This window comes from Malaclemys terrapin, chromosome 6 (assembly GCF_027887155.1).
Source record: "Malaclemys terrapin pileata isolate rMalTer1 chromosome 6, rMalTer1.hap1, whole genome shotgun sequence".
NCBI classification, from domain to species: Eukaryota; Metazoa; Chordata; order Testudines; family Emydidae; genus Malaclemys; species Malaclemys terrapin.
The window spans coordinates 86,224,285-86,251,005 of NC_071510.1; the positions used below are offsets into that span (position 1 = coordinate 86,224,285).

General features: G+C 40.6%; 1 protein-coding gene across 6 annotated transcripts in view; it reads left to right on the forward strand.

Annotated features, from left to right (window-relative positions):
- Positions 1–26,721, forward strand: part of ARHGEF28 (Rho guanine nucleotide exchange factor 28) — a 190,044-nt gene that overhangs the window by 72,642 nt on the left and 90,681 nt on the right. For all 6 annotated transcript variants that reach the window (XM_054031958.1, XM_054031956.1, XM_054031953.1 and 3 more), the window contains 5 exons: positions 2,617–2,800; positions 4,795–4,975; positions 9,350–9,422; positions 14,894–14,946; positions 17,487–17,547. In XM_054031958.1, coding sequence (XP_053887933.1) covers positions 2,617–2,800; positions 4,795–4,975; positions 9,350–9,422; positions 14,894–14,946; positions 17,487–17,547 — 552 coding nt within the window. The remainder of the gene's footprint in view (positions 1–2,616; positions 2,801–4,794; positions 4,976–9,349; positions 9,423–14,893; positions 14,947–17,486; positions 17,548–26,721) is intronic.

Below are 26,721 nucleotides of genomic sequence, written 5' to 3' on the forward strand. Positions count from 1 at the left end.
GGGGAGGAGTACAGAAATTGATTTTAAGAGCCCTTTATTTTGAAATAAATGGCTTCGTTGTGTGGACGGGTGCAGGGTTAATTCCATTTAACGCTGCTAAATTCGAATTAAACTCATAGTGTAGACTAGGCCTTACTGTGGAAAATTACAGCAAAATGGAGTCTGGAGTCACATGGGCAAGTCCCTGCATACTTTGCTGAGTTGCAAGGTGTATCTGCCTTCTCTCAATGGGTCAATTGTATAGCTGATGGTCCTTAATGGGCCATCAAGCAGGCTAGGCAGAGCTAACACCAACTTGTCTGGGATGTTTCCCAGAAGCATAGCATAAGTTTGAAATACAGACAGTATAGAGCCAATATTCATAACTTCAACTACAAAATTGATACACACATATAGATAGCATAATTATAACCAGCAAACCATAACCTTGTCTTAGATACCTCATTTGACCCCCTTTATACAAGATGTGGTGCCACTACAGGACTTTGGTTGCAACCATGTTCTATATGGTCCGAGTTCAAATGAATAACGCCACAACATCCCAGAATGATGATCGCTTTTTTTGCAACAGCGTTACATTGTTGACTCATATTTAGTTTGTGGTCCACTATAACCCCCAGATCCCTTTCCGCAGTACTCCTTCCTAGGCAGTCATTTCCCATTTTGTATGTGTGCAACTGATTGTTCCTTTCTAAGTGGAGTACTTTGCATTTGTCCTTATTGAATTTCATTCTATTTATTTCAGAAAAATGGATTTACTTGATGAGATAATGTTGAAATTGAATTGTATAAACCGATGGGCCCAAAATGAGATTTTTGTTCCTTCGGACTTTGATGATTGTTGTTATGAGGACTATAGACGGACTAAATTGAAATATCAAACATATTAATAGTTCTAGCTGTTCATTTAACTCCATGTTGAAATCAGAATGCAAGATGCTGGTCAGAGGAAAATATTTTAAGGAGTTTGCAGGCATAGGTGCAGTCTCCTTTGATTGAAGGTTCATAACTGATCAGTTCAATCTGTAGTCTTGGATTCCTTGCTCTGCTGAGCTCTCACAGAGCAATGGCTGTGAGTAGAGCTTTCATAGAATCATAGAATATCAGGGTTGGAAGGGACCTCAGGATGTAATCTAAGTCCAACCCCCTGCTCAAAGCAGGACCAATCCCCAGACAGATTTTTGTCCCAGATCCTTAAATGGCACCTTAAAGGATTGAACTCACAACCCTGGGTTTAGCAGGCCAATGCTCAAACCACTGAGCTATTCCTCTCTACCATCTCCAGTTGTATAGGACACTCAGTCCCACCCTGTTGGATGAAGACCTGGCCTCAGTTATTCATGCCTTCTTCACCTCTCGTCTAGACTACAGCAATATGCTATACCTGGGCATGAAACCTTCAGCAGTTAGGAAACATCAACTAGTACAACATGTTGCAGCATGTCTCCTCAACAACACATGCTACTGTGAGCACATCACACCTGTCCTCTACTCTCTACACTGGCTTCCCATAGAATTTTGAATCAAGTTCAGGGTCTCTCAGTCCTTATCTTTAAAGTGCTCCATGGCTTGGCCCAGCATACCAGTTAAAGCTCTAGGATGAAGACTGTGATCGTCAGCTTCACTCCTCTGGCATAATGGAACTCCCAAGAATAAGAGTAAAGCTCATCTGTGCCAGAGACCGAAACTTTTTCAGGCCGAGACTGTGGAATGAACTCCCTCCCTCACAAACCTCACCACTTCCTGCTCCCCGTGCAAGGCATATTTGTTTGATCTTGCCCTCCCCCCGCAAACACCTAGCAACAGGTATATTTAACAAAAACCAAAACCAACCTACCAATATCTCCACTACACATGCTTCTCCCTCTGGGTAGAGGATGAGAGAACAACCAGCATGTGACCGATGTATAGTCACATTGCTGGAAGGAACTCAGATACTACAGTTATAGGTGCACTCTAAAAACCTGTGTAGAACAGAATGGAAGAAAATTCTGAGCTGCAGGCCCACTTTTTTTTTTTTATTATTTGCTGCCCGAGCATTTTCTTTATGAAGTGTGAGGGCAGGACGTGACAGAAAGAGACTGAGTCCATCTTGTTCACTGTTATTTTTTAAGCTTCACCCTCCATTGACCTTGATGTTTACATGTTAAAAAGCAGAGAACAAAGAGGCAGGTGAAGCCACCATGTTGAAAAGAGAAATGAAAGAAATGCATCCTGTACATTTTACCTGCATGTCTGCATCATTAAGGATCTTTTGCTGTACTTATAAACAGCCTTACTGGATAAATCACATGCCTTGTAAAGAAACTGTTTTAGATTCTTGGTCCCAGCTGTGGCTGTTTTGTGCTGTTGAGGCAACGCAAAGCAGCTGGAAAGCTGCCTTGTTCTTTATAAGTTGTAGCATAGTAGAGCCTAGAGGGCCCAGTTAGCAATCAGGGCCCCGTTGTGCTAGGTGCTGTACACAGAGAGAGTTGAGATGTACAAAATACAGACTCCTAGCATTTTCTTTAACTTTTGGAATAAGTGGATCTTTGGACTATATGTATTTTGTATTTGCACTGACTTTAAAGAGATTTATATGATGCTTACTAACAAATAAACATATGTGTTTTTTAGAGTCTAATCGCAAAGAAACGCTGCTTCATCTCACAGTAAGATTGGGCTTGGTTAAACTCTCGCGATTCCTGTTATCTCAGCCTGGTGGGCCATTGGCATTAGCTTTACCTAATGAAGCTGGAGCAACACCATTAGATTTGGCTTCACAGAATGGACACTCCAGACTTGTTGAAATCTTAATGAAGTGAGTGTAATAGCCTATTACCTCTATTAAACTATTAGCCATTAAAACTGAAGAGCAAAATGTTTATTTCAAAATAGTTTAAACTGAATGTTTATTTCTGTTCTGTTGGTTGTTGTCAGCGTTGTGGTTTTAGGTGTGAAATCTTGTATTTCTTGTTAAAAATAAGGTTTCATATATGTCTTCCATTCTAGGTGTGTGGCAAAATTGGTAACATTTTTAACAGTAATATAATGGCAAACATACGAATCTAAATTTGGTTTAAACTCTGGTTTGATTAGATAAATACATGAGGGATTTATTTTATTTGTCCTTTTTGGAGTAAATAGTTTAGGTTTGGCATCTGACTTAAGTCTGTTGCTTTAAAAATTAATATTTTAAAAATATCACTGTTTATTTTGGATTTGTGGGACCTGAACACAAAATTATACAGTAGCATGTAGTTATTTTTCCATGGTTATCTGAGTGTTTATAACCTTTAATATACTTTTCTAGTCTGAAAAGTGATGTAGAAATGGCACATTTTTTTACTCCTCTGAGCTGCTCCCTCTGTATAGTCAGAGTTTAATCTGCTTAATTTAATGACAAAAATATATTTTTACTATTGTTAGTCCTGCGGTACCAATGTGGCAGAAAGGAGGGAGTTGTGTTTTATTCATTTTTGTGCATCGGCAAAATTGTTTACTAAGTCCCAATTACAGGTTTTGGTGGGGAAAAGTGTGTTATAAAAATCTGTTATTCATAGAAATGCTTCATGAAATGGGAAGATAAATTGAAAACTGCTTTTTGAGTAACTTTAAACATTCATCCCCCTTTAGTGTTTGCAGCCCAATTCAAGCATTGCTACACTGGTCTAGTGCTAGTGCACCAGAACTAGAAAATGAAAGTGACTGCTCTCAAAAGTGGAAGTTTATTTTCATTGTCCAAGTTCTGGAGATGCAAAGGAGCAGTAAAAAAGCACACACACTGTTTAAATGGTGAAAATCAAAGTAACTTTTTACAGGTTTTTGTTTTAATAATCTAAAATGCTGATAGGAACCAGGGCAAGAAAATTTGTTTAAAAAGTACAATTGAACCCCACTTTTACCAAGGTCTTGGAGGACTCTGAAACATCTGTAAGACATTTTGGATAAATGAAGGAGCTGAGTATCAACCCAGGCAGGGCTAAGTTTCTGGAGTTGCCAGGGAGCTTCCTCCCTGACCAGTAACTTGCAGGACTGAAGCTTCCAGGGACCTTAATTATCTGAAGTTTCAGATGTATGGAGTTTAGGACCTCCATTGTATTTGTAATTGTCCTGCACTACCAGATAATCATATTCTACCATCAGAAAGTCCCCATTAGAAATGAAAAGCCAGAAGTGAGCAGAAAAAAAAAATACATGCAAGAATTCAGTTACATTTTTGTTTTGGAATGGAGCTCTTTTGTTTATGGCTCTGCACAACATACAGTTGTGTGAGTATTATGCCTACTTTAATTTGCATGAGAAAATGACTTACAAAGCTGGTCCAGTACATTTTGTTATGAATGTCTCATTTGTTTGTAACATCCAAACAGTGCAGCGCTCTCTTGAGACACTGTCTGTTTTTCACTGTAATCGGCTAGTAAGCCTGCCAGTTCCTTCACGCTACTATATATGGCAACATTAACAGGAAAAGGTACTATTTCTATTTTACAATATTAGGGAAAACTAGATGTTGTTTAGTGTTGCTGTTTTATTTTGCTGCCATTATTCCTAATCTAACCATTTTTTCATCTTGATGGCTTGAAACAACAGAATTTTCTTATGGTGAATGGATTCACTGGTAACTATTTGTTTGCCCAGATATGTTTTTCATGGATGTTTTATATTTTCTGCCTTATATATTTTTTTTTTGTACAGTAAGTTAGAATTTTGAAGTGCTGTGCACCAATGAGAACAGAAAGTTCTCTGTGTTTATATTTTCATTAAACCTGTGCACAGAGCATATGTTTTAATTTAAATAGTGTGTTGTTTCAGTTTTCAGGGCAGTCATTCGTTTGACATTTCTAGAGCTGAGATCAGTGAGTGTGCTTTCCTACAGTTTGTTCATTCATCAGGAACTCTGACACTGACATTTAATCACACCGCAGAACGTTTGCTGGAGTCTGACATTAAGCTCTTCAGGAAATACTTCTGGGATAGAACCTTTCTTTACAAGGTAGGTGCCAAATTAGCATAGAAACATATATTTTTTTTGACAATTTGCACCATTTGCTATTCATACTCAATATAGTTTTTTTTGGTAGCACTCTTTCTTAGTTTAAACCGTGCAGGTTTTAGGGATGGTAAGTGTGTTGGTCTTGTGGACAAAGGATTATTGGCATTAGCTTTTCATCTGTGCTAAAGTGGTTGTTTTCACGCATGAAACTGAAGTGTAGAAAAAATGTTAAAGGAGTACTTGATAAAGCCCTTGTATTTCCAGAGATGTTTTAGAATGGCCCTATGGTAAATACCTTTCTTGTAAAACCCTTTCTCTCTGGGTTTTTAATCTTGCCTTTTCCATTTGTGTTCATGTTTTGTAGTGGGAGGTATTTTTTTTAAGTTGTTGTTACTATTTATAGCAGCAAGGAGCCCCAGTCATGGACCAGGACCCCATTGTACGCTAGACATTGTACAAACACAGAGAAGAAAGATAATTCCTGCTCCAAAGAGCTGACATTTATATTGTATTTGTTGTATGATATTTTGGTCACTTTAGTCTTGATTCAGTGAGGTACGTAAGCACAAGTGTAACTTTAAGCATGGTGAGTAGCGTAATTGACTTCAATGGGAATATTCATGTGTTTAAAGTTAGACGTGTTCTTAACTGCTTTCCTAAATTTGGGTCTTTGTCTATATCAAATTATTGGCTTAAAAGGTTACATAAAATTATTATTATTTATTGTTTCCCCCTTTCTTGTTCTTAAATTTCCCTTCTGTTTTTGCTTTTCTTTTCCATGTTTTGTTTTTCTGTTGTTTGTTCAATTATTTTTAAGCATTTATCAAAATGGTTATAGGTTTTTAAACTAACAATGAGCCACATGAGATGCTTTGACCTTTGCACACCAGTTTTGTGCACTTGATTTATAACACAGACATTCCTATTTAGTCATTCCCTAGATTTCTAGGCTTTCCAATAAAAACTGGTCCCAGATTCATAGCTCTAACTTGGGTACAACAACTTTCACACAGGTATCCTGATTTCCTAAGGCAGAAACAAAACCATGACAAAGATTGTAATATTGTTTATATCCCTTGCACTCGTCAAACCCTGTGTTTTTTGCAGCACTTGGGGGTGGGGGGTGGAGAATGGAGAAAATGCTAATTGATGTGCATATTGAAAGTGCCCATGGCAAATATTCTTAGATTAAAGGTTGCAAAATTCTACGATTGTTATGATCAGTAAAACATTCTGCCAGTCATCCACATAGGTTTTCCCTCTTCCTGAAGAGACAGACGCAGACCTGTTCTGTAGCTTAGCTCCTCCTCATTGGGAAAAACCACTAGAGATCATCCTTTCAGTGATGGAAGATTTTTAATGGTAGGCTTAGTGAAACCTAGATAGCAGAAACAAGCCACTATACCAAAGTACACAATCTTTTTATTTAAATATTAGACCGAGCTTAGGAAATCAAATTGTCATGAACTCCATTTGAGAAATTGTCACCCCAAGTGGGTGGGTCTGATCTAGCTAACTTAGGCTAAGGAAAGTACAGGGTAAAAACACATTTTTCTTTCTTTGTCACAGTCAGGACCACCAGCCCTCATAATGGGATTTTGACAGCTTTGAAGCTGAGGAGGGAAGAAGGCAGTGAACATTTCAACGTAGCTACTTATATTGAAATAGATGTAGAATTTACAGCATTCAACACTTCTACCACAGGCTGAAGATTGCGTATCTAACATATAGTGTCTTGAGAATGTATGGATAAATGAGCACATGGATGCTTTATATATCGCTCCACAGACAAAGTGTATAACTATGACCCAGGAAGCAGACGCGGGCAGAGCAGAGTGGGCTTTAATCCATTGTGGTGGCAAACGTCCTTTGATTTTGTATGTTTTCCTGTACATGAAATGGCTGCTGATAGCTTTGAGGCTTACTTGACCTCAATTTCTAGAACTAGTTCATGCCATTCTGTCTCCTTTTAGTGAATGGACTGATGTTGGGCAGAGTAATGGAAGAGAGATTTCCTGAGATGGTGGAGAACGGAGTACAGTTTTGGAATGAACAATGGACCCATTCTCAGAACCATCTTATCCCTGTGGAAATGACTGTATTGATACTGCTCCCAATTTTTAGATGTTGTGATTACATTATAAACAATTCCCTTTTTTGACACCGAATGTAGCGAGTAGGGGAAACCTGAGTGGTGGGGCTCAAAAGGAAGCTCTTTTTGTTAGGGAGTCCAGGACGGGGTTGAGTTTTCATCATGAGGGATAATGGATGTCCTGCAGGCTGAGTAGCCCTACTCCTTTTAAAAATGGCTGACTGCACACAGCTGCTATGTTTGAGTGTATCTGCTGTTGATACATTAGTGAATGCAATCAGTGTGGGGAAAGAAGACTCTATGGAACATCAGTGGAGAGAACAAATCTTGTTTTTAGTGACCAAATTTAAATAGGAAAATGGAGAAGGGAGAGATGATGCATTAGATCGTTGTTTCTAAAGGCGCTGCATAGGGAAGCCCTTTTGTTGCCTAGTATCAGAAAAATCCAATGGTGTCCCAAGGAGGAGCTAAGCCGAGTTGCTGTTTCTGTTCTTTAGCTGCAGGACTAGGAAAAACTCAGACTTGGGTTGACAGTTAATGGGATTTAGGCTCCTAAGTGCCTATCTCACTTTTGAAAATGAGACCAGGGGTCCTAAATCAGTTAGGCATTGCCAATGCTGAGTGCAGCAATACCTAAATACTATTTAAAATCTGGGCCAATTTTAAAGCGGTCCAGCTCAGCCTCATCTAGTGGGGTAGTTCCTATGTGACTCCTGCAGCTGATGTAAATTTGAGTAGTCCTTAGGCTGCTTGCTCTAAATTATGTGGGAGCTATTTTGGGTCCTTGATCTTTCTGGTGGCAGTGCAGTATGCATGTGATTTACTGGCTAATGCTCTTATAGCTTAGAAAATACTTGGAAACGGGTAACTTTGTATATTTGTTAAGCCTAGGGCTGTCCTTACCCATATGCAAAGTACGCAGCTGCGTAGGGCACCAGGAAATTTGGGGCACCAAATTGCCCCAGATTTCCTGGTGCCCTACACAGCTGCGTGCTGCTCCAGCGGCCAGCCCGTTCCCCCAGCCGGCTGAGCCGCCCAGGAAAGCTGCCCCCACCCCTGCTCTGCCTCTTCCCAATGGCCCCCACCCCTGCTCCACTCCAGAACCTGCCTCTTCCCACCCCAGCTCTGCCCCAGCCCTGCCTCCACTCTACCCCTTCCCCAAAGCCTTTACCCCGCCCCACCTCTTCCCACCCCTGCTCCGCTCCAGCCCTGCCCCCACTCCACTCCTTCCCCTGAGGACTGCATCAGGGGTTGGGCCTGCCCTGCACTCACTGGGTGGCAGGAAGTGGAGCAACCCAGCCCCAACCCGCTCCGCTCCGCCGGCTCTTGTTGGGGGGTGGTTCCCCCCTGCCTCCCAAGCCTGCGCTGCCCCCCCTCCCCCTGTGGAGGCCTGGCCAACCCCTGCGGAGGCCTAGGGATGCACCCCCTCTGTCGGGGGGGAGGCTGCATAGGGCACCAAAATGGCTAGGGACGGCCCTGTTAAGCCTTTATTTAATTGTTTAGCATCATAGGATACATATTCAAACTGACTATATGACACACACAATTCAATTCAGTACCATCTTTATATAGATTTCCATGGGATGGAGGAATGAGCACAGAACTAAGAGTTAAGGAGGTTCTAAGTTCAAATCCTGGCTCACCTACTCATTCATTGTGTAGCCTTGGGGAAGTCACTTCACTTTTCCATTTTAGTTTCTTCACCTGTAAAATTCTTGTACCTTACAGGACAGTTATGGGGGTTAATAAGTACAGAACTTTTAATATATGAAGAGCTATATAAATGCAAACATTTTTTTCCAGAGAAAGGATGTGCTACATACAGTACAAATCTTAAATCTGATATGTTACACAACACAAAGTAATGACAGGTTTCAGAGTAGCAGCCGTGTTAGTCTGTATCCGCAAAAAGAAGAACAGGAGTACTTGTGGCACCTTAGAGACTAACAATTTTATTAGTCTAATAATAGTACTTGTGGCACCTTAGAGTACTTGTGGCACCTTAGAGACTAACAAATTTATTAGTCTAATAAATTTGTTAGTCTCTAAGGTGCCACAAGTACTCCTGTTCTTCTTTTAACACAAAGTAAATTTTCCCCAAATATTTTTAGGTTAAAATATTTTATAAATTCTCTCCCCCAAATATATGTATAACTTTTTAATATTAACATTAATGTATGTATTTGACTTTCTTGGGGGGGGGGGGTGCATACACATATGGGTGTATTAATATGTATGGGTATCCAAGAAAGTTTTTGTTGTTTGAATTTGGTGTTTTTTAGAGTCTTAATTCAAAACAAGCTGGGACAGTGGAAGGACCACAAATGCCCTGCAATTCAACAGATTCTGCAGAAGGTACAGCGTTTCATCTTTGGTTGTAATAGCTTTCTAAAGTCCTAGGTAAGGTAGCATGTGTCCTTGTGCCATATATTTATTTAGGAAGATTGCTTAGTATACATGATATGAGAGATGTGTGCAATAGATAATGGTAAAATACATAAGGCATTTCATTATAAGGGAGGTATGAAATCATGCATTTGAAATAATTAATTTACCTGTGTGAACCTAAAAATGTTCACGAGAATTTCTAATAATTGAAAAAGTCTTTTAAAAAAATGTTAAAAAATTACAACAGCTAAATTACAACCTCACTACAATTCCAGAAGAGGGCAGTATTCAGCTGATATAAAGACAGGTCAACTTGCAAGAAGTTGTAGTAAAGTCAAAAAGATCTGGTTGATAAAGATAGGAGTGAATTAAAGAAGAATGAATTAAGCATTTTATGAACAGTTTTAGTGGCCAGTCCTGAACTCTTTACTGTGGCAAAATTCAAATGGTTTTAAATGAGTCTCCCATATTGATTTCAATTGCAAGTTTGCCTGTATAAGGATTGTAGGATATTGTTTCATGATCATAATTACTTTTCTTTACCAGATAGATCATACTGAGCTGTGCAGACCTTGTGACAAGAAGGTCCTAGAACAAAAGAGTTATAGACTTTTTAGTGATTTTTTTTTATAATACTCTGATCTGGCATTTAGTTGAATACTATCCCAGATTCAAGGTCTCATTGTTGCATGCACATTAGTGTCTATCTGGAAGAAGTGGCTAGTATGCAGTGGCTAATTCTACAAGATAAGGCCCTAATCCTGTAAAACATGCATATGCTCTTAACTTCATACACTGTGAGAAGTCCCACTGAAGCCGACATAAAGTTAAGCAGTTGCATAAACGTTACAGGGCCAAGTACTGCATGATGCTGTAAATAAGAATTGGATTCCAAAGGTATTACCTAATTATTCCGAGTGAGTTAATAGACTGAGGAAGTGACCTCCTTAATAGACAATAGCTCCAGTTTACATAGTTAAGAGTTCCTTAAGTGTGATTGCCACCATTAAGTTCTTGCTGGAAATTTGTGCCCAACTTCTTCAGCAACCCACAGGCAATTAACATAATAAAGGTAGTTCTAATGTCACCATCAGCAATAATCAGCATTAACACTACCAGTCTAAAATCTACTTTTGTAAATATAAGCAACCGTTTATAATACACGGAATTACATACTGTGCTATCAAAATCTTTATTATCTTGGGTGCAGACTTCTCAGAGTGCCAATGGTCAATGTGATCTTGTACCTTCTGCTGTGTGTTACTAACAGCAGGCGAATTCATAGCAGCAGCTTGGGCAATGCAAGTCATGCATGGTCGTTTTTCTTCGTGCCTGTCCAAGCAGCCTGACTTGGTGCATGCAAATAGCAAATATCAATAAATATTGATTTAGCACTTCAGGAATCATTTAATTTCTGACTATACCCTCTCATTTTGGGTTCAAACCTGCAAGCTGATGCTGAGCAACTTTGTGTGGTGCTGAGTGCCTTCAGCTCCTGGCACTCAACCATTACAGGAATTACGCATTACCTTAGCAGGCTGAGTACTTTATGCTCATCACAATTCAATGGCAAAGAGAGTTCCATCACTCTTCGTTAGTACCTATTGCCAGTTCTTCACTACAAAGTTTTGCCAGCATAGCTATGTTGGTTAGGAGTGTGGAAAAAATCGTATAGACACAGCTTATACTGGCAAAAGAGTCCTTTAACTAGTATAGCTTATGTTGTTCGGGGAGATAGTTTAACTGTAGTGGCAAAAGAATTCCTTTTGCCAGTATAAGCTGCCTCACCATTAAGGAGCTTTGCAGGGCATAGCTATACTGCTAGAAATATAATGTAGTGTAGACTAGCCCTATGACTTGATCAAATACATTATCACTTGACTTTTGCAGACCTGTGTATTTGTACAGTGTCCAGCACAGTGGGGACAGAATCCTGACAATGGGACCTTTGGGTACTACCACTATAGAAATATCTAATAATAGTGAATCAGTGTTTCTATATCGTCATATAGTTTGGTATTGTCATAGATGTTCATATTTCTATCAGCTGGCAAAAAGGAATATGAGTAGCTCTAGCTATATGTGTGTTTGTTGCTTTTCATACAGTCATTGAACCCAGATACCTGAAAATCACTAATATAATTGATAACTTTGATCCATGTTCTACCTTCTGTTAATGAGCTAAAGAGACAAAATAAAATTGTTTTGTTGGAAACAAAATTAAATTTTTTGCTGCTACAAACAAAAATCATGTAACAAATGATCCATAAAACTCCTACAATATTCTACTAAATACCTTTGTTAATTTAGGTGCTGAGCTTAGAGCACAAAATTCTTTGCAGTAACTTCATAAAGGGATGCCCCTTAGAGTTTAAAATGCCTATTGTTCCAATAAGTCATACTTCCCCCTGGGTGGGCCTAACGTCAAGATCAACAGACCTTTAAAGCATAATGGTAGCAGAAGCTCTGAGCTATTATCTACTGAAGGTTGCTATAGCAATACAGCAGTTTGATTGCATTTCACGATGGGCAATGCAGTGGGTCAATGTAAGGTGATATTGCTAGCTTAACAGTGGATCTCCCATAGCAACTTAATTAAATTCAAATACACAGAATGACACATTCTCTATTAAGGATGCAAAATAAAGTACAAATATATTTTACTTTGATTATTTCAGCCATTCCTATGTTATAAAAAAAATCTTGTGATTTTCTAATTTTGAAAGTTTGTGGCAAGTAATATTTGTGCAGAATATTATTTAGAGCCATAGCCATTTATGGCTACATATTAAATCACTTATTGCATAGTAAACAGAGTTTCCCCAAGGATTGTAAGAATGAATTACAGTAATGTCAACTTAACGCCAGTAGTATTAGAAAAGTGTCTAGAGGATTTAGGGGAGCATTCCCTGGGCGTTACCTTTCTAAAGTTCAACTCTTTTTCTCCATCTTGCTTTTTAAAATTAGGGTATGTCTGCACTGCAGCTGGGAGCAAGCTAATGGAGCTTGAGCTAGTATTAGCAGAGTTCAAGCTAGAGCACTAAAACTAGCAACTGTATGTTCCGGCTTGGGCTCTGAAGCTTAGGGGGTTGGGTAGGCTTGCAAGCCCGAGCTTCCGCCCCAACAGAAATGTCCACACAACTATTTTTAGCACACTAGTTTGAGCCCTGCCAGCATATGTCTGTGTATCTGAGCTGGAAGATTTGTTCCCAGCTGCAGTGTAGACATACCCAGAGTTACCATGGCCATCACTAAAGGGTCATTCTTTATCCACGGTTACTACATAGTGGTGTCTGGGATGATCTGTTTCCATACTGTGGGTAAATTTTTACATTATCATGGCACCTATTTTATCAGGCTGAATTAGTTGTTTTATAGAATTGTTGCCTGGTCCAAAAACACCTTTTGGGAATCTTGCCTTTAGATTTTGGTGGCACTCATGAGGTTTGATGCAATAATTGCAGGATACAGTACCAATGTTCTGTCTAGCTATTTATATTTGGCCTTATCCAGAACATCTCCTAAACAGAGAGCTTACCTCTGGCAGGAAGATATTATTGTCCTCATTTGAGAGAGAGAGTAGTAAAGCGACTTGCTTAAGGTCACATGAGAAGCCTGAGGCAGGAATCGGAGTAGAAAGGTACTAATGTTTAGAGCATTTTCTCACTGGTGGTGCTAATAGTTACTAGCCAGTAGTTGAAATTGCTGCTGCTGTTGTGGTGCTTGTAACTTGTACCTCTGCGCCATCTGCAGGTTGTTTGGAGCTTGTGCACTGTGTACCAAGTGGGTCCCGCCTAGCGTGGAAGACATTGATCTCTCTGCAAGATGAGGACTGTCACATCTTCTCACATTCCTGCTGCATTTCAGCAGGAACCCTCTAGATGGGGTCGGGGAACAGGGCAAGGCACACATCTGGTTGTAACAGAAGATGATGATTAAGAAATTAATCAGTATGGACCCAATCCTGTGTAGTCTTTACTCGTACAGAATGGCAAAACTCCTATTGACTTCAGTGGGGCCAGGATTTCATCCCCAGATAGTTTAATTTGAATAAGGATTGCAGGATTAGACCTTATTATTGTTGCTGGAGTCTGCGGCTGGACTTGGATACCAGGCAGCTGTTCTTGTGAGGGGATGGATTGGTACAATGTTATTGGTTTGTACCCTCTCCCTGGGCTCTGCACAGAGATCAGGATGGGAAAAGGTATAGCAAGCATCAAAGATCTATGAATGATATCCCGTAAAATACTAAGATATACATGTTTTTAAGTATTAAGTTACGGTTAAATTCATGTGCAATAGCTGATTTTTCAAAGCTGAAAATGCAGCTGCATATCTGTGTCTGGCTGGAGGGTCTTGCCCATGTGCTCAGGGTCTGACTAATCACCATATATGGGGTCAGGAATTTCCCCCCAGGTCAGATGGGCAGAGACCCTGGGTTTTTTTTTTTTTTTTGCCTTCCTCTGCTGCATCTGGCATGGGGTCACTTGCAGGTTTAAACTAGTGTAAATGGTGGATTCTCTGTAGCTTGAAGTCTTTAAATCATGATTTGAGGACTTCAGTGACTCAGCCAGAGGTTAGGGGTCTATTACAGGAGTGAGTGGGTGAGGTTTTGTGGCCTGTAATGTGTAGGAGGTCAGACTAGGGGATCATGATGGTCCCTTCTGACCTTAAAGTCTATTAAGATATAGGCTGAGTCTGTATCTGAGGGCAGACCTGAATCTTGATTTACAAGCCTCAATATACAAGAAATAAAACTAAATATAAGGAAAAATTGTGAAAATGGGAGGGTTTATTTTATGTTAACCAACAAATGTGACAGTAGCTAACAGTTCTAGGAAGCCCTGCAGATGCTTGTTGTGCTTATTTACATGCAGATTACTCCTGCTCTGTTTGCTATTTCATAAATGTCTGTGCTTGGGTAGATCCTGCAGAGTTTGAACATGTTTTTGTGTTCGCGGTGTCCTTTCCAATTGCCTGGAGAAGAAACCATATAAAAGAGAGCGACAGAAATGAAGTTTTTTATCACTTTTTCTTGAAAATGCAGGGGCTAATTTTTAAAATGCATGACATGTCTTTAGGACGGTGCACAGCAGTTGGGATCTCCCATAGTTTAAGGCACAGCTTCTGATTTGTGCTATTGTGAGGACAAATCCGCAGCCTCGTTTATGAATCAACATGTATTTTCACTGCCTGTCCCTTTAAGCTCAAGATCCTGTTTACAATTGGTCCATAATAACATAACAGCTTGTTGTACAACCATCTAGTATTCTGCCCACTGATATGCTAGTTTGGGGGGATGTGTATGCTACAAAAGTACATTGTTCTGTGTTGCTTGCTTGCTTGCTTGTTCATTATTTTTTTCCTCTTCTAGTTGAAAAAAGAGTAAACTTCCATTGTTTATCACTAGAAGTTGATAAGAAATCTCGCTTTTACAGATCCCATGAACTTGGCATCTGATGAACCAGCATTTGGAAGTGAAGATGTGAAGGTACAGCTTTATCCTTGTATTAATAACTAGCCTCTGTCTAAGTTCTCCTACTGCACCTTATGTTGTGGTATCTGAGCATCTTCCATAGTTAAAAAAATAAATAAGGTGACTAATGCCTGCCAAGTGACATTTCCTTTCCATTCCTGCCCCAGGGAAAAGTTATGTGTATGTATGTTTATTATTTACTTCAATGAATCTGTCATGTGTTGGTGGGCTAGAAAGCAGGGTCAAAGAAATGAGGCTTACATCTGAATTGGAAAGTCATGATGATTGTGGTCATTCCTATGGGAGTGTGTTCTACAGCTTGGGACCAGCTGAGGTGAAGCCCCATCTCCTACATGCACCAGCTTTCTCCTTGAGATAGAGAGTTCCATTGTTCACGAGGAGTGGAGCTGAGGAGGGCAGTGGAAGTCCAGGAAGGTGAGGTTATATTTTAGGTAATCTTGATCCTGGGAGATAACATGGGGAAACTCTCATTAGCAATATTTGCAGGATCATACACAGAGCCTGTTGGAGACTGCCAATGAGAAATTCTGGCATAAAAAATATTGATCCTGCTTGGGATTATTTTTACATGAATCTAACATAAAATAGGATGTTTTACACTTGTTAGCAGAAAGAGAAGCTATGATGCTTGCATGTAATCCCATTTTGATTAGTCAGCTGTATTTGATGTCTGTTTTATATCATGCTTTATATGTATGTCTCAGGTTGTGCCCTTAGACATCCTTGTCTCAGTTTTACTTTTTCTAGTTTACAAAATTGAGATTTGGATGCTGACGAGCGCTAGCTGGCTGAGGCTCAGAATGTACAAGGTTGAAGTGATATTTGTAGGTTGAGAAGCAACTTCCTCTTTCATTAGGGCCTGTGCCTGTTGTTTGTCAATAGAATTTGCAATCTGGGGGTGGTGTTGGAGCTACCGCTGGGTATAAATGATTATAATACTTAGTCCTTCTTTGAGTGCGGGAGACTGGACTAGATGACCTCTCGAGGTCCCTTCCAGTTCTATGATGATTCTGTGTAGCAGGCCTTGTTGATTTTCTACATCTCGCCAGGAGACTGACCATTTTTTGTGGACACAGACCATACTACCATAATCCATGCCTTTGTCACCTTCAGATTAGATTACTGCAGCTACATACGGCTACATGTTAAATCAACCTGGAACCTGAAGTTGAGGCAGAATGCAGCAACCCACCAATGTTGCTCGGAGCATGTGACACTAGTGACCCCTCATCTGCATTGGCTGCCTGTTGATTTCTGGACAGAGTTAGAGGCATCAGTTCTGACCTATAAAGCTGTAAATAGTCTGAGACTGCCTCTCCCTATATGATAAGTTCACAGCTTTGTCATTAGAGATCTTTGAGTTGGAGCCCTCTCGTTTTAAACTTTTATCCCTCTCTACTCCAAAATGGTCTGTATTTGTTGACCCTTCAAGGCACAATAAAGCCTGAGCTCTTGAGGAGGGAGGGTCGCCATGAACAGTAGTGCTTGTGGGGAGGTGGGGTATTGTCTGGGTTTGATTTTTATCTCTCATTGGTTATTTTTTGTCTGGAGGAGAGGCTGCTAGTTTGATCTTTTAGGCAATTGTATTTTTAATGTATGGTTGCCTCTTTTCACCTCAGCTTGCTAGTCAAAGTTCAGGGGATGTTCCAGTTGGTGGAGTCTGGTATTCTCTTTGATGCAGTTTTGTTTATTTCCAAGGGATGTACAAAGTCCTGCTTTTCTGAATGCAGGGGGAAGCAAGAACGAAAGGAGTGTAATGTCTTATTTTACAGCCCCAAGCTCCTTAGACCCAAAAGTTCTGTCTCTTGCTATTTCCAGGGTCACACTCTGCTCACAGGCCACTGCTTGGCTTTCTTGCTTTTTGCCTCTGCCTCCCTCACTATTCCGTCTCTTCTCAGTTTCTGGGTGTTCTGACTTGGCTTGCACGCATGCATCTGGTCATGATAGTCAGTGGAGCCTCCTGCCCATTTCTGAGCAGATTCTATTAGGCATTGGTTTAGGTGTGGTCCCTTAACTGTCTCTTACAGCTATCTTAAATGAAGGGCATTTTCACACATCAGTTAGAACAGGGGTTCTCAAACTGGGGATCGGGACCCCTCAGGGAGTCGTTAGGTTATCATGGGGGGGGGGGGGTGTCGCGAGCTGTCAGCCTCCACCCCAAACCTCGCTTTGCCTCCAGCATTTATAATGGTGTTAAATATATTAAAAAGTGTTTTTAATTTATAATGGGGGTCACACTCAGAGGCTTGCTATGTGAAAGGGGTCACCAGTACAAAAGTTTGAGAATCACTGAGTTAGAACAAGGTTTTTAACTGAACCCATAACAAGGTTTCACCCAGCTCATAACAGAATTAAAGGTTCATAAAGCCTGGGGTAGGCAGTTCTTTATTTTCTGTATTTATTGAAATAAATGAAATGCACAAATGGTGCTGAAAAGATTTTAAGAGAATTCTGGTAGCACCAAGCACTGTTTGTAATGAAGTTCAAACTTGACCATTCATCTTAAAAATCTAGCTCAAATTTCCTTTTTCTAGCCTTTCAGAAATCCTGTGGTTCCCTCAAGTGAAAATGAAGACCAGGTCTTGTTGGATATAGGTAAGAAACTGTTAGCAGTTTTCATTCTTCCAAAAGTGATTGATCTGTATGCTACAATACTATCATAGATCCAAATATATAGCAGACAGACAGGTGTCAGACAGTTTCTCTAAAAGAAGTAGGACAACTAACTTTAATGAGCAGCACCGCATGGCTACAACCAAAAGGCGCACTCAGCCAAATTTATGTTATTCAGAAGGAAAACTATCAGACTCTTCTATTGTATTTAGGTCCTTGTATCCACCTGTGATATTCTAGGACCTTCCAGCAACGTAAGCGGAAATAGAAATCTTGAAAAGAATTGATACAATTAACTTAAATGAGTGAAGATTAAATGAAACACACGTAAAGAAATGTCTAGATACGATGGGGATGGATGCATTATAGTTCCCGAAGATAGATTAAAGATATAGCTAGGTAAGCCCAGCAGCCAATAACACAATCAAATACAAGCAAAACAGTGAGGAAAATTTCCAAGTTTCGGAAAAGCTACAGTAACAAAGTGCAAACATTTGATAATACAAAGCAGAACAAGAAGGAAGTGGGCAAAGAGTCAATTAGCTCAGCCAATGAGAGCTGGGGTTCCAGCCAGAAATAGCCAGGCTGTTTCAATTTGCAGTAAGGTACAGTGGCATAAATGGAACAGATAACTCAGATTGTCGATACTCAAACAATCAGTGTGCAAACTTAACAGACCTTGCTACAGAGATAAGAGCCACCTTGTTTTTTTATGTGGGGCAGTAGAGGGAATGGGTCTGATTCTACACTGGTGTAAATCCACAGATGCCAGAGATAACATTCTGGCTCAATATTTCTAATAATCTCTAATAATAATCCATTTTCTAATCATCAGTATCACAAATCACAATTGTGAGAGATGCTGTCAGTTCAGTAACTTTAGCATGCATATGTTGCATCCATATATTGCCTCCCTGTCCCAGGAATGTAGAAGTTTATCAAGGGAATTAAGAGTATGTTGGCAAAAATAATAGTTTGTGTGTATGTGACTTGGGTGCCTTTGTGCATAGACCAGATTCATATTCTGGAATAAATCTACCTGCCCTGCATAAATAATAATACTGTACAGGCATGTAAAATGATAGTGTCCACATGATCACATTCTGTTTTGTTAAGCAAAACCAGTTATTGGACTGGATCTTAGCACAGGATGGCATGAGCCATCAGGGAGTGATTATGGCTCACTAATTTTGAAGCCACATCTGTTCTGGTTCCTGCTCTGGTTACACCAGCTGCGTGTGGTCTTCAAGGGTCTGAACAGCAGCAGGTAATTGGTAGGTCTGTGCTCTGCCCTGCAACTGACTCACCCCTTTTCACCCTTGATATGCTCTGTCCCTCCACCAGCACACCATCTACCCAATGGTTCTCAACGGTGGCCTGTGGGCCACTTGCAGCCCAATCAGCACACAGCTGCGGCCCATGTGACATCCTCAGAGCCATAGAGGTAGAACATATATTGTGTGGGTGTGGCCCACATATCACATAGAGAGCTGCATATTTGGCCCACGATGGTAAATAGGTTGAGAACCACTGATCTACACTGAGCCTAGAGGCAGCTGTCTGAGGAGCCAGTTCTGTGGGCTTAACACCAGCTCAGAGCTTCCCCCACCCACAGCTGAGAGAGTGAGACTGCTCGATGCCACCTCTGAGCTCTGGCCACCTGCAATGTCCCATTTCCAGATGTGGCCATCTCCTATTAATTTCAATAGGACCTGGACTCCACCCCCAGTCTGCATTTTATGTGAGATCTGATGGGGTTAATCTATGAAGTGTTGTTGCAGGCTAGGAGAATTGAACAAGTGGTAAGATATAGCATAGAAATAATGCAGGAAAGAGGGGAACTGTATTTTTTTTAAATATTTTGTATATTAAATTAAGGTGGTTTGATGGGTTTATTGAACAGTAAAAATCTATGCATGTTTTAACTTGAACCATACCACAATAACTGTCAAATGTCACAATTTTATTGTCCTGTACTGCTTTAGACTGGTTTTTGTTGTGTTTTTTTGCCATTGTTATATTAATGGCTGTGGTTTTGGCAGGAGACAGACGCAGTGGGGGATAAGGAGAGAGAAATGGGAAGAAGAAAAATAGAGCGAGATACTGAGGGGAGGTGTGAGGAAAGAAGAATGACTAGAAAAGAGCAAGCGGTAGAGTGTCTATAGGAGGTAGGGATGAGCAAAGCAAAGAATACATTTAATGGTGAGACTATGTAGTGCTGTTTGGTCATTTACATGTTTCTGAATATCAAGCAGCTGATGGATATTAGCTTCTCCCTTCTCTGCTCCATTTTCCCCTCCCACATGGCCCCTCTGTCCAAAACCTCTGTCAAAAGTTAATACTAATAATAGTAGCTCTTGAAAAGACTCTCAAGTTCTTTTCTAGTTGCCTGGATCAACACCCTGCTCTTATACCAAACCCCTCAGGTTCTAGCAATACCCTTCTCCCAACAGGTATTTGTCTTTAAGGTATTTTGGGGTGTCCACAATGCCCTCTCCAGAATCTTCAGGGGAGCTAGATCTCCATGCCCTCCTATACATTTTTGGGGGGAAGGAGCTGTGACCACATGGGTGCCTTGTGGGCCTTTACTTTGCACCCTGCAGTAGGCTTTTTCTGTTCTGCTTCTGTCCAGCAGGGGGTGGGTTGGCTTCCTGCCTCTCAGCAGCCCCTGTCAGGATTAGAGAGGCAAAGAGCTTTCCTTTAGTCCTCTGATCCACTCCCTACAGAGTGAGGGTGTGTGTGTCTGTGTTGGGGGGTAGCAGCCACCTAATGCCCACTGAGCATCTCTGGGGGCATTTAAGAAGCCATTTAAACTGTGGAGACATCTAGGGTAAAGGGTCGTAAGGATTTTTGGAGGCAGTGTTTGCTGTATTTGAGAATTGGTGGGGGAGGTGTAAGGTGCTGGGGGAAAGGAACTATTAGGTCAGGTTTAAAGTTGGATTATGGGGACTTCATACCAAACAGTCTCTTCATCTCTCTCTCCTGGGAGTCGATAGAGATCGGGCTATGTAATTAAAAACAAAAGCAAAAGCACTACAGATACATCTTTATTTATTCAGTGAAAGAGAGAGAGAGAAAAACTGCAAAGGATGGGAGAGAAAAACGAACAGGGAATTAAGGAGAGTGAGTAAAAGATACAAAAAAAGAAAGAAAAAGCAGAAATGTGGTTTTTAAATTTAATGTTAAAACATGTCCTCACAGTGCATTGTACTTCTCCAGTTCCGCAACGCTATGTTTTTGGGAAGGAGTCTGGGAAGTGACAGCTGAATGCTCTTACTGTTTGGCATGTAACTGAATTAACAGGGCATGTGTTTTTAAACATTTATAATTCCTTCCTGTTTTGCATAACTAGTTTGAGAAGGAGGATGTCCACAAGGCCATCTTTAAAGTCGTAAAAGCTTCTTTTTCCAATAGAAAAATCCTAGTTTTTCCAGAGAAATATTAAATCTTTTAAACTTCAAAACATAAGTGTGGACTTTCTTTTCAAAATATCAATTAAAAACGTGGCAGCAGGAAGAAGTTACAACTTTTCAAAATACAGTATTTGTCTTGCTCAGATAGTTGTAGTGCAAGTGTCCTGGCAGTGGGCTTTGTACATCTCTAGTCAATCCTGTTTGCATTACTGGCAGCAAGAAAATGAAAACATAAATAAATAAATTAAAATTAATTCTTCAGTTCACATTCTGCACTTTGAAAGATAAAAACAGTGAAGCCAAATTTTTGCAAATTTATGCCTGACGAGGGCAGCGCAAAACTTTTAGTGGATTCTTGTCTTTTGATTTTCACGGCTTTCACAGAAATCCTAGTTTAACCGTATATCATCTTAAGGCATTTAACATAATGATCTTTTCTTCTGTATGAACCACTAGAACTACAATGTAATCTGTATAAAATCTGGTTTCAATGTTGCTGTTTCGTTTGTTTTAATTAGCTTTCCTTACTGGAGTTGGTAAGATTTAAAATGTTTTCTGTAGAAAGAAATTGATCTGCTTTCTTGATGTTCTCCTGTGCTTAAATAGTATTAGCCTTTAGTATTAGTGTTAGGTCTATAAAGTAATTACTACTACTGGTCTGGATAAAATCTCTTTTTTAGATATTACATATGTGCTGTCAGAGATGGGCAAACTATTTGTAACTAAGGCTTTTATAGTCCAATATGCCTGTTTTTGAGTTTGTGACCATAGGAAGTAATGTTTTAAAAATATGTAAAATTTTATTAAATATTGTCTATTGAGATGACTGAGAATTTTGTGACACATGTGTTATTTTTGTTAATTGGCACTGTTCATTCCTTGTTTGCCCCACTTCTGCTTCATGCAGAGTTGACACTTTAGGAAGGTCCCTTTCCAATATGAAGAGTCTCAGAAACACCTGCCTTTATCCAGTTTTATGGAAGAGGGATGGCCTAAAAATTGCAAAGCAACATCATAACTGAGGAAACCCATGATTTTATTGCCCTAGCAGTCCTTTAATGTCTGGAAATTACACATCACTCTTGTTTGCAGGGGTCTCAATGTTCTTTAAGAGTTGTTTCTGGTATCTTTGCAAAACCTCAAGGTGAGTGCTACTGCACAGTGAAGAGTGCTTTAGTCTGTGGCTTCTCACAAAACCTTGCCAAAAGCATTCTTTAAACAATGGATAGGTGATCTTAGTTTATTTCAATAGAGAGACAAAGTGTATGCATGCTTATTTGTCTATAAACAATCAAATGTCAGGGTTTACTTAACAGCTGAGAGCTGAAGAAGACCTGAGAAGTAAGCTCTCTTTTATTACAAAAATCTTCCTAAGAATGTGAGCCTCTAAACACAGCTTAATTAAAAGTTCATGGAAAAATCTCCAAGCATAATATTAAGCATTAAAATATGCAGGCTTTTTTGTTCTTGGCTCTCAAAGTTTCTCCCTCTTTTCTTGATTTGTCTGAGACACTATTATGCAAGTAAACCCCCCCCCCTTCTCTAGATAGATATAAAGAGAGAGAGAGAGAGAGAGAGAGAGAGAGAGAGTCAGAGGACTGGAAGGGACCTCGCAAGGTCATCTAGTCCAGTCCCCTGCACTCATGGCAGGACTAAGTATGATCTAGACAAGTGATTTTCAAACTTTTTTTCTGGCAACCCAGTTGAAGAAAATTGTTGATGGAGCTGGGGATAAGGGGCTTGGGGTGTGGGAGAGGGTTGGGGTGAGGGCTGTGGGGTGGGGCTGGGTATGAGGGGTTCAGGGTGTGTGAGGGGGCTCTGGGTTGGGGAAGGAGGTTGGGGTGCAGGAGGGGGTCAGGGCTGTGGGTGCAGGCTCTGGGATGGAGCCTGGGATGAAGGGTTTCGGGTGCAGGAGAGGGCTCCGGGGTTGGGGAGGACTCAGGAAGGGGGTTGGGGTGCGGGGTTTGGGCATTGGCTTACCTAGGGCAGCTCCCAGTCAGTGGCGCAATGGGGGTGCAGAGGCAGGCTTCCAGCCACTCCTGGCACTGCGGACCGCACTGCAGTCCAGAAGCGGCCAGCAGCAGCTTCTAGGCGCAGGCGCACAAGCGGCTCCGTGTGGCTCTTGCCCGCATCCATTGCCCCCCCAGCTCCCATTGGCCAGTGCCCGGGGCGGGGGCAATACACGGAGCCCCGTGGCCCCCCCCCCACCTAGAAGTTGGACCTGCTGCTGGCTGCTTCCTGGGCACAGCCACTTACCTTAGCCAGGCAGCACCACTGACGGGACTTTTAATGGACAGGTCGGTGGTGCTGACCAGAGCCACTGCGACCCAGTTCCTTCCATTCTCCGACCCAGTTCTAGATGATCTAGACCATCCCTGATAGGGATTTTGTTTGTCTACCTTGCTCTTAAAACTCTCCAATGATGGAAATTCCACAACCTCCCTAGGCAATTTATTCCAGTGCTTAACCACCCTGGCAGGAAGTTTTTCCTAATGTCCATCCTAACCCTCTCTTGCTGCAATTGAAGCCCATTGCTTCTTGTCCTATCCTCAGAGGTTAAGAAGAAACAATTTTTCTCACTCCTCCTTATAATAACCTTTTTTATACTTGAAAACTGTTATCATGTCCCCTCTCAATCTTCTCTTTTTCAGACTAAACAAACTCAATTTTTTCAATATTCCCTCATAGGTCATGTTTTCTAGATCTTTAATCATTTTTGTTGCTCTTCTCTGGACTTTCTCCAATTTGTCCACATTTTTCCTGAAATGTGGTGCCCAGAACTGGACACAATACTCCAGTTGAGGCCTAATCAGTGCGGAGTAGAGTGGAAGAATTACTTCTTGTGTCTTGCTTACCAACACTCCTCCTAATACATCCCAGAATGATGTTCACTTTTTTTGCAACGTTACACCGTTGATTCATATTTAGCTTATGGTCCACTATGACTCCCAGATCCCTTTCCACAGTACTCCTTCCTTAGCAGTCATTTCCCATTTTGTATGTGTGCAACTGATTGTTCCTTCCTAAATGAAGTACTTTGCATTTGTCCTTATTGAAATTCATCCGATTTGCTTCAGACCATTTCTCCAGTTTGTCCAGATCATTTTGAATTTTAATCCTATCCTCCAAAGCACTTGCAACCCTTTCCAGAATGAATGAGTTGCAAACCCATGCTATCTGGCCTCCCAGAACATGTCTTCCTCCCCTGTCTAAAATCCTCCCCAAAATTTGCTTGATGAAATAATTCTTCAGAAAGGAAGATCCTGTTGTTCTGACGTTTAAATCAGCTTCTTTGCCTGTCTTCTGCCTTATTGGTCTCCATTTCACACTAATGTAAATAAACAACTTGGGATCCATAAAATGTGAAATTAGCCATCAAAGTATGAATTATATTCCAGAAATAATGTTTATGGAACAGAGTTAGAATCTTGGAATTCCATATGTGGAGACATACCTCGTCTTTCTTTCTCTTTGACACCCCTGCCCTTGAAATCTCCCGATAAAACACAAAAAATCCTAATGAAATTGTTATGCAGTAATCTTATTTACAGTGCTGCAGGTTGTCAATGTAAGCATAGACTTGCTTTCTATTGCAAGCCCATTAGCTAAACTTCTGTAAGGACCAGAGCCAATTAAAGCTCCATTTAGCTTTCATGCAAAGCTGTGCAAGCTCTAAATGTTGTTGGAGATTTTGGGGCCTTGCATAGGCCTTCACTGCAGGAGTTGGAAGGAGGCTTTTTTGCTTTGCTTTGTTTTGTTTTCATTTTTATAATTGACCGTAGCCCTTTATACTCAAGCTTTTGCAAGATCAAGGGACCTTTTTTGTCAGAATCAGGGACAAACAGCTAATAGCTTTCTGTCCATAGCTTACAATGAACCTCAACTAAGTATATGGGGGGAGGGATAGCCCAGTGGTTTGAGCATTAGCCTGCTAAACCCAGGGTTCCGAGTTCAATCCTTGAGTGGATCATTTAGGGATCGGGGGAGGGAATGTCAGGGACAATACTTGGTCCTGCTAGTGAAGGCAGGGGACCAGACTTGTTAACCTTCAAGGTCCCTTCCAGCTCTATGAGATAGGTATAACTCCTTATATTATTATTATATCCTACTATGGGTTTGATGTGAATTGACCCTAAACAAGAAGGGTATTTAGGCAAATTATATCAGTGTATATATTTTGTTGGATTTGTTTTAACAGTAGCCACAGGAGTCAGTGGATCCCGACCCCTGTCACCTGAGAGGTATTAATGTGTTGTTGCCTTGACCAATGTGAGGTAAACAGGGCCAGAAAGTAAAGACTAGTCCTAGGCTCCTGTCACAGCTGTCTTACAAACTAAAGGCTCTGGAGCCAAGAAGAGCTGTGAGCTCACAAAATTGTTGCAGTAAATTGAGGGGCAGATCCTGAGCTGGTGTGATTTATCATGATTTCTTTGGAGCTATGACAAGTCACACCAGCTGAGGATCTGCCCCTCATTGTATATGGTGGTCAGTTGACTGCAGCACTGCTTTTCTTCATCCTAATCACATAGATAGTCATCTACAATTTTGGAGCACTGCCATACACTTATGAAAAGCTATTGTTCTTAATTTCAGTTCTTGCTAAGGTTAAACTGCTCTTAAATTTTGTGAGAGAAACAAGACTATCGAATGCAGCTCTTTACAAATGTTGGTTTTTGAAAAGAGGGGTATGTGTGTTTGTATCAGACAGTCCATAGGATACTCAGGAGGTTCCTTATTGCTTTTCTTTTCACTGCACTGTCTTTCATTTTTCTTAGGTTATGTTTACACTAGAAATGCTACAGTGGCACAGTTGCAGCACTCTAGTGTGAACACTTACTGTAGTAATGGAAGGGGGTCTTCTGTCGCTGTGGTAAATCCACCTCTCTGAGAGGCGGTAGCTAGGTTGATGGAAGAATTCTTCAGTTGACCTGGCAGTGTCTACACTGGGGCTTAGGTTGGCTTAACTATGTTGCACAGGGCATGACATTTTTCACAGCCCTGAGCGATGCAGTTAAGCTGACCTCACTTTGTAGTGTAGACCAGCCCTTAAGTGGGCATTTTTGTTTTTCTGTCATGCAGTGACAGAGGTGCTGGTTCTGAATGCTGATGAGATAGTACTTGGTGCAGTCCCAGTCTGTTGTATTCTGGGTAACATCATCAGTTGTTGAAGACCCAGCTCACCTTTCTGGATACTCCACCATGGAGTTCAGCTTACAGGCTGCCTGTGGGCAGTGACTGTACACATAGGTGCTCAAGCAGATCAGTTATTCAATATCCACCCACCTCTAGACAAAACAGGAGATAAATCAGCCAAAAGAGAGGGTTCTCTAGACTGAAATAATTAATTATACATCATAATTAAAAAAAAATCTTGACATTATTTAGAAGAATAGCACATTAAGTATTGTGGTAGAGAGGGCAGCAGTTGGTTATACATGAGTTTTATGGCGTGTGTTATACAAATGGTTTGGTTAGATGATCTAGTGGTCTCTCTTCTGGCCTTAAAATCTATTAATAAATCTGTAATGTTTACTTTGTCTTTTGGACTATGTATCAAATTCATACATATGGTAAGTAATCTTCTACCAATGCAAGTATATATTTTATTGATCTCTTTGTTTCCCCAGCATATTAAATACACCTGTTCTCAATGATAAGGAGAAAAAGAGTGGAAAGCAGTGTGAAGAAGGGACCACATTCACACCAATTTACTCAGATGATGGACTCAATTATAAATCTATAG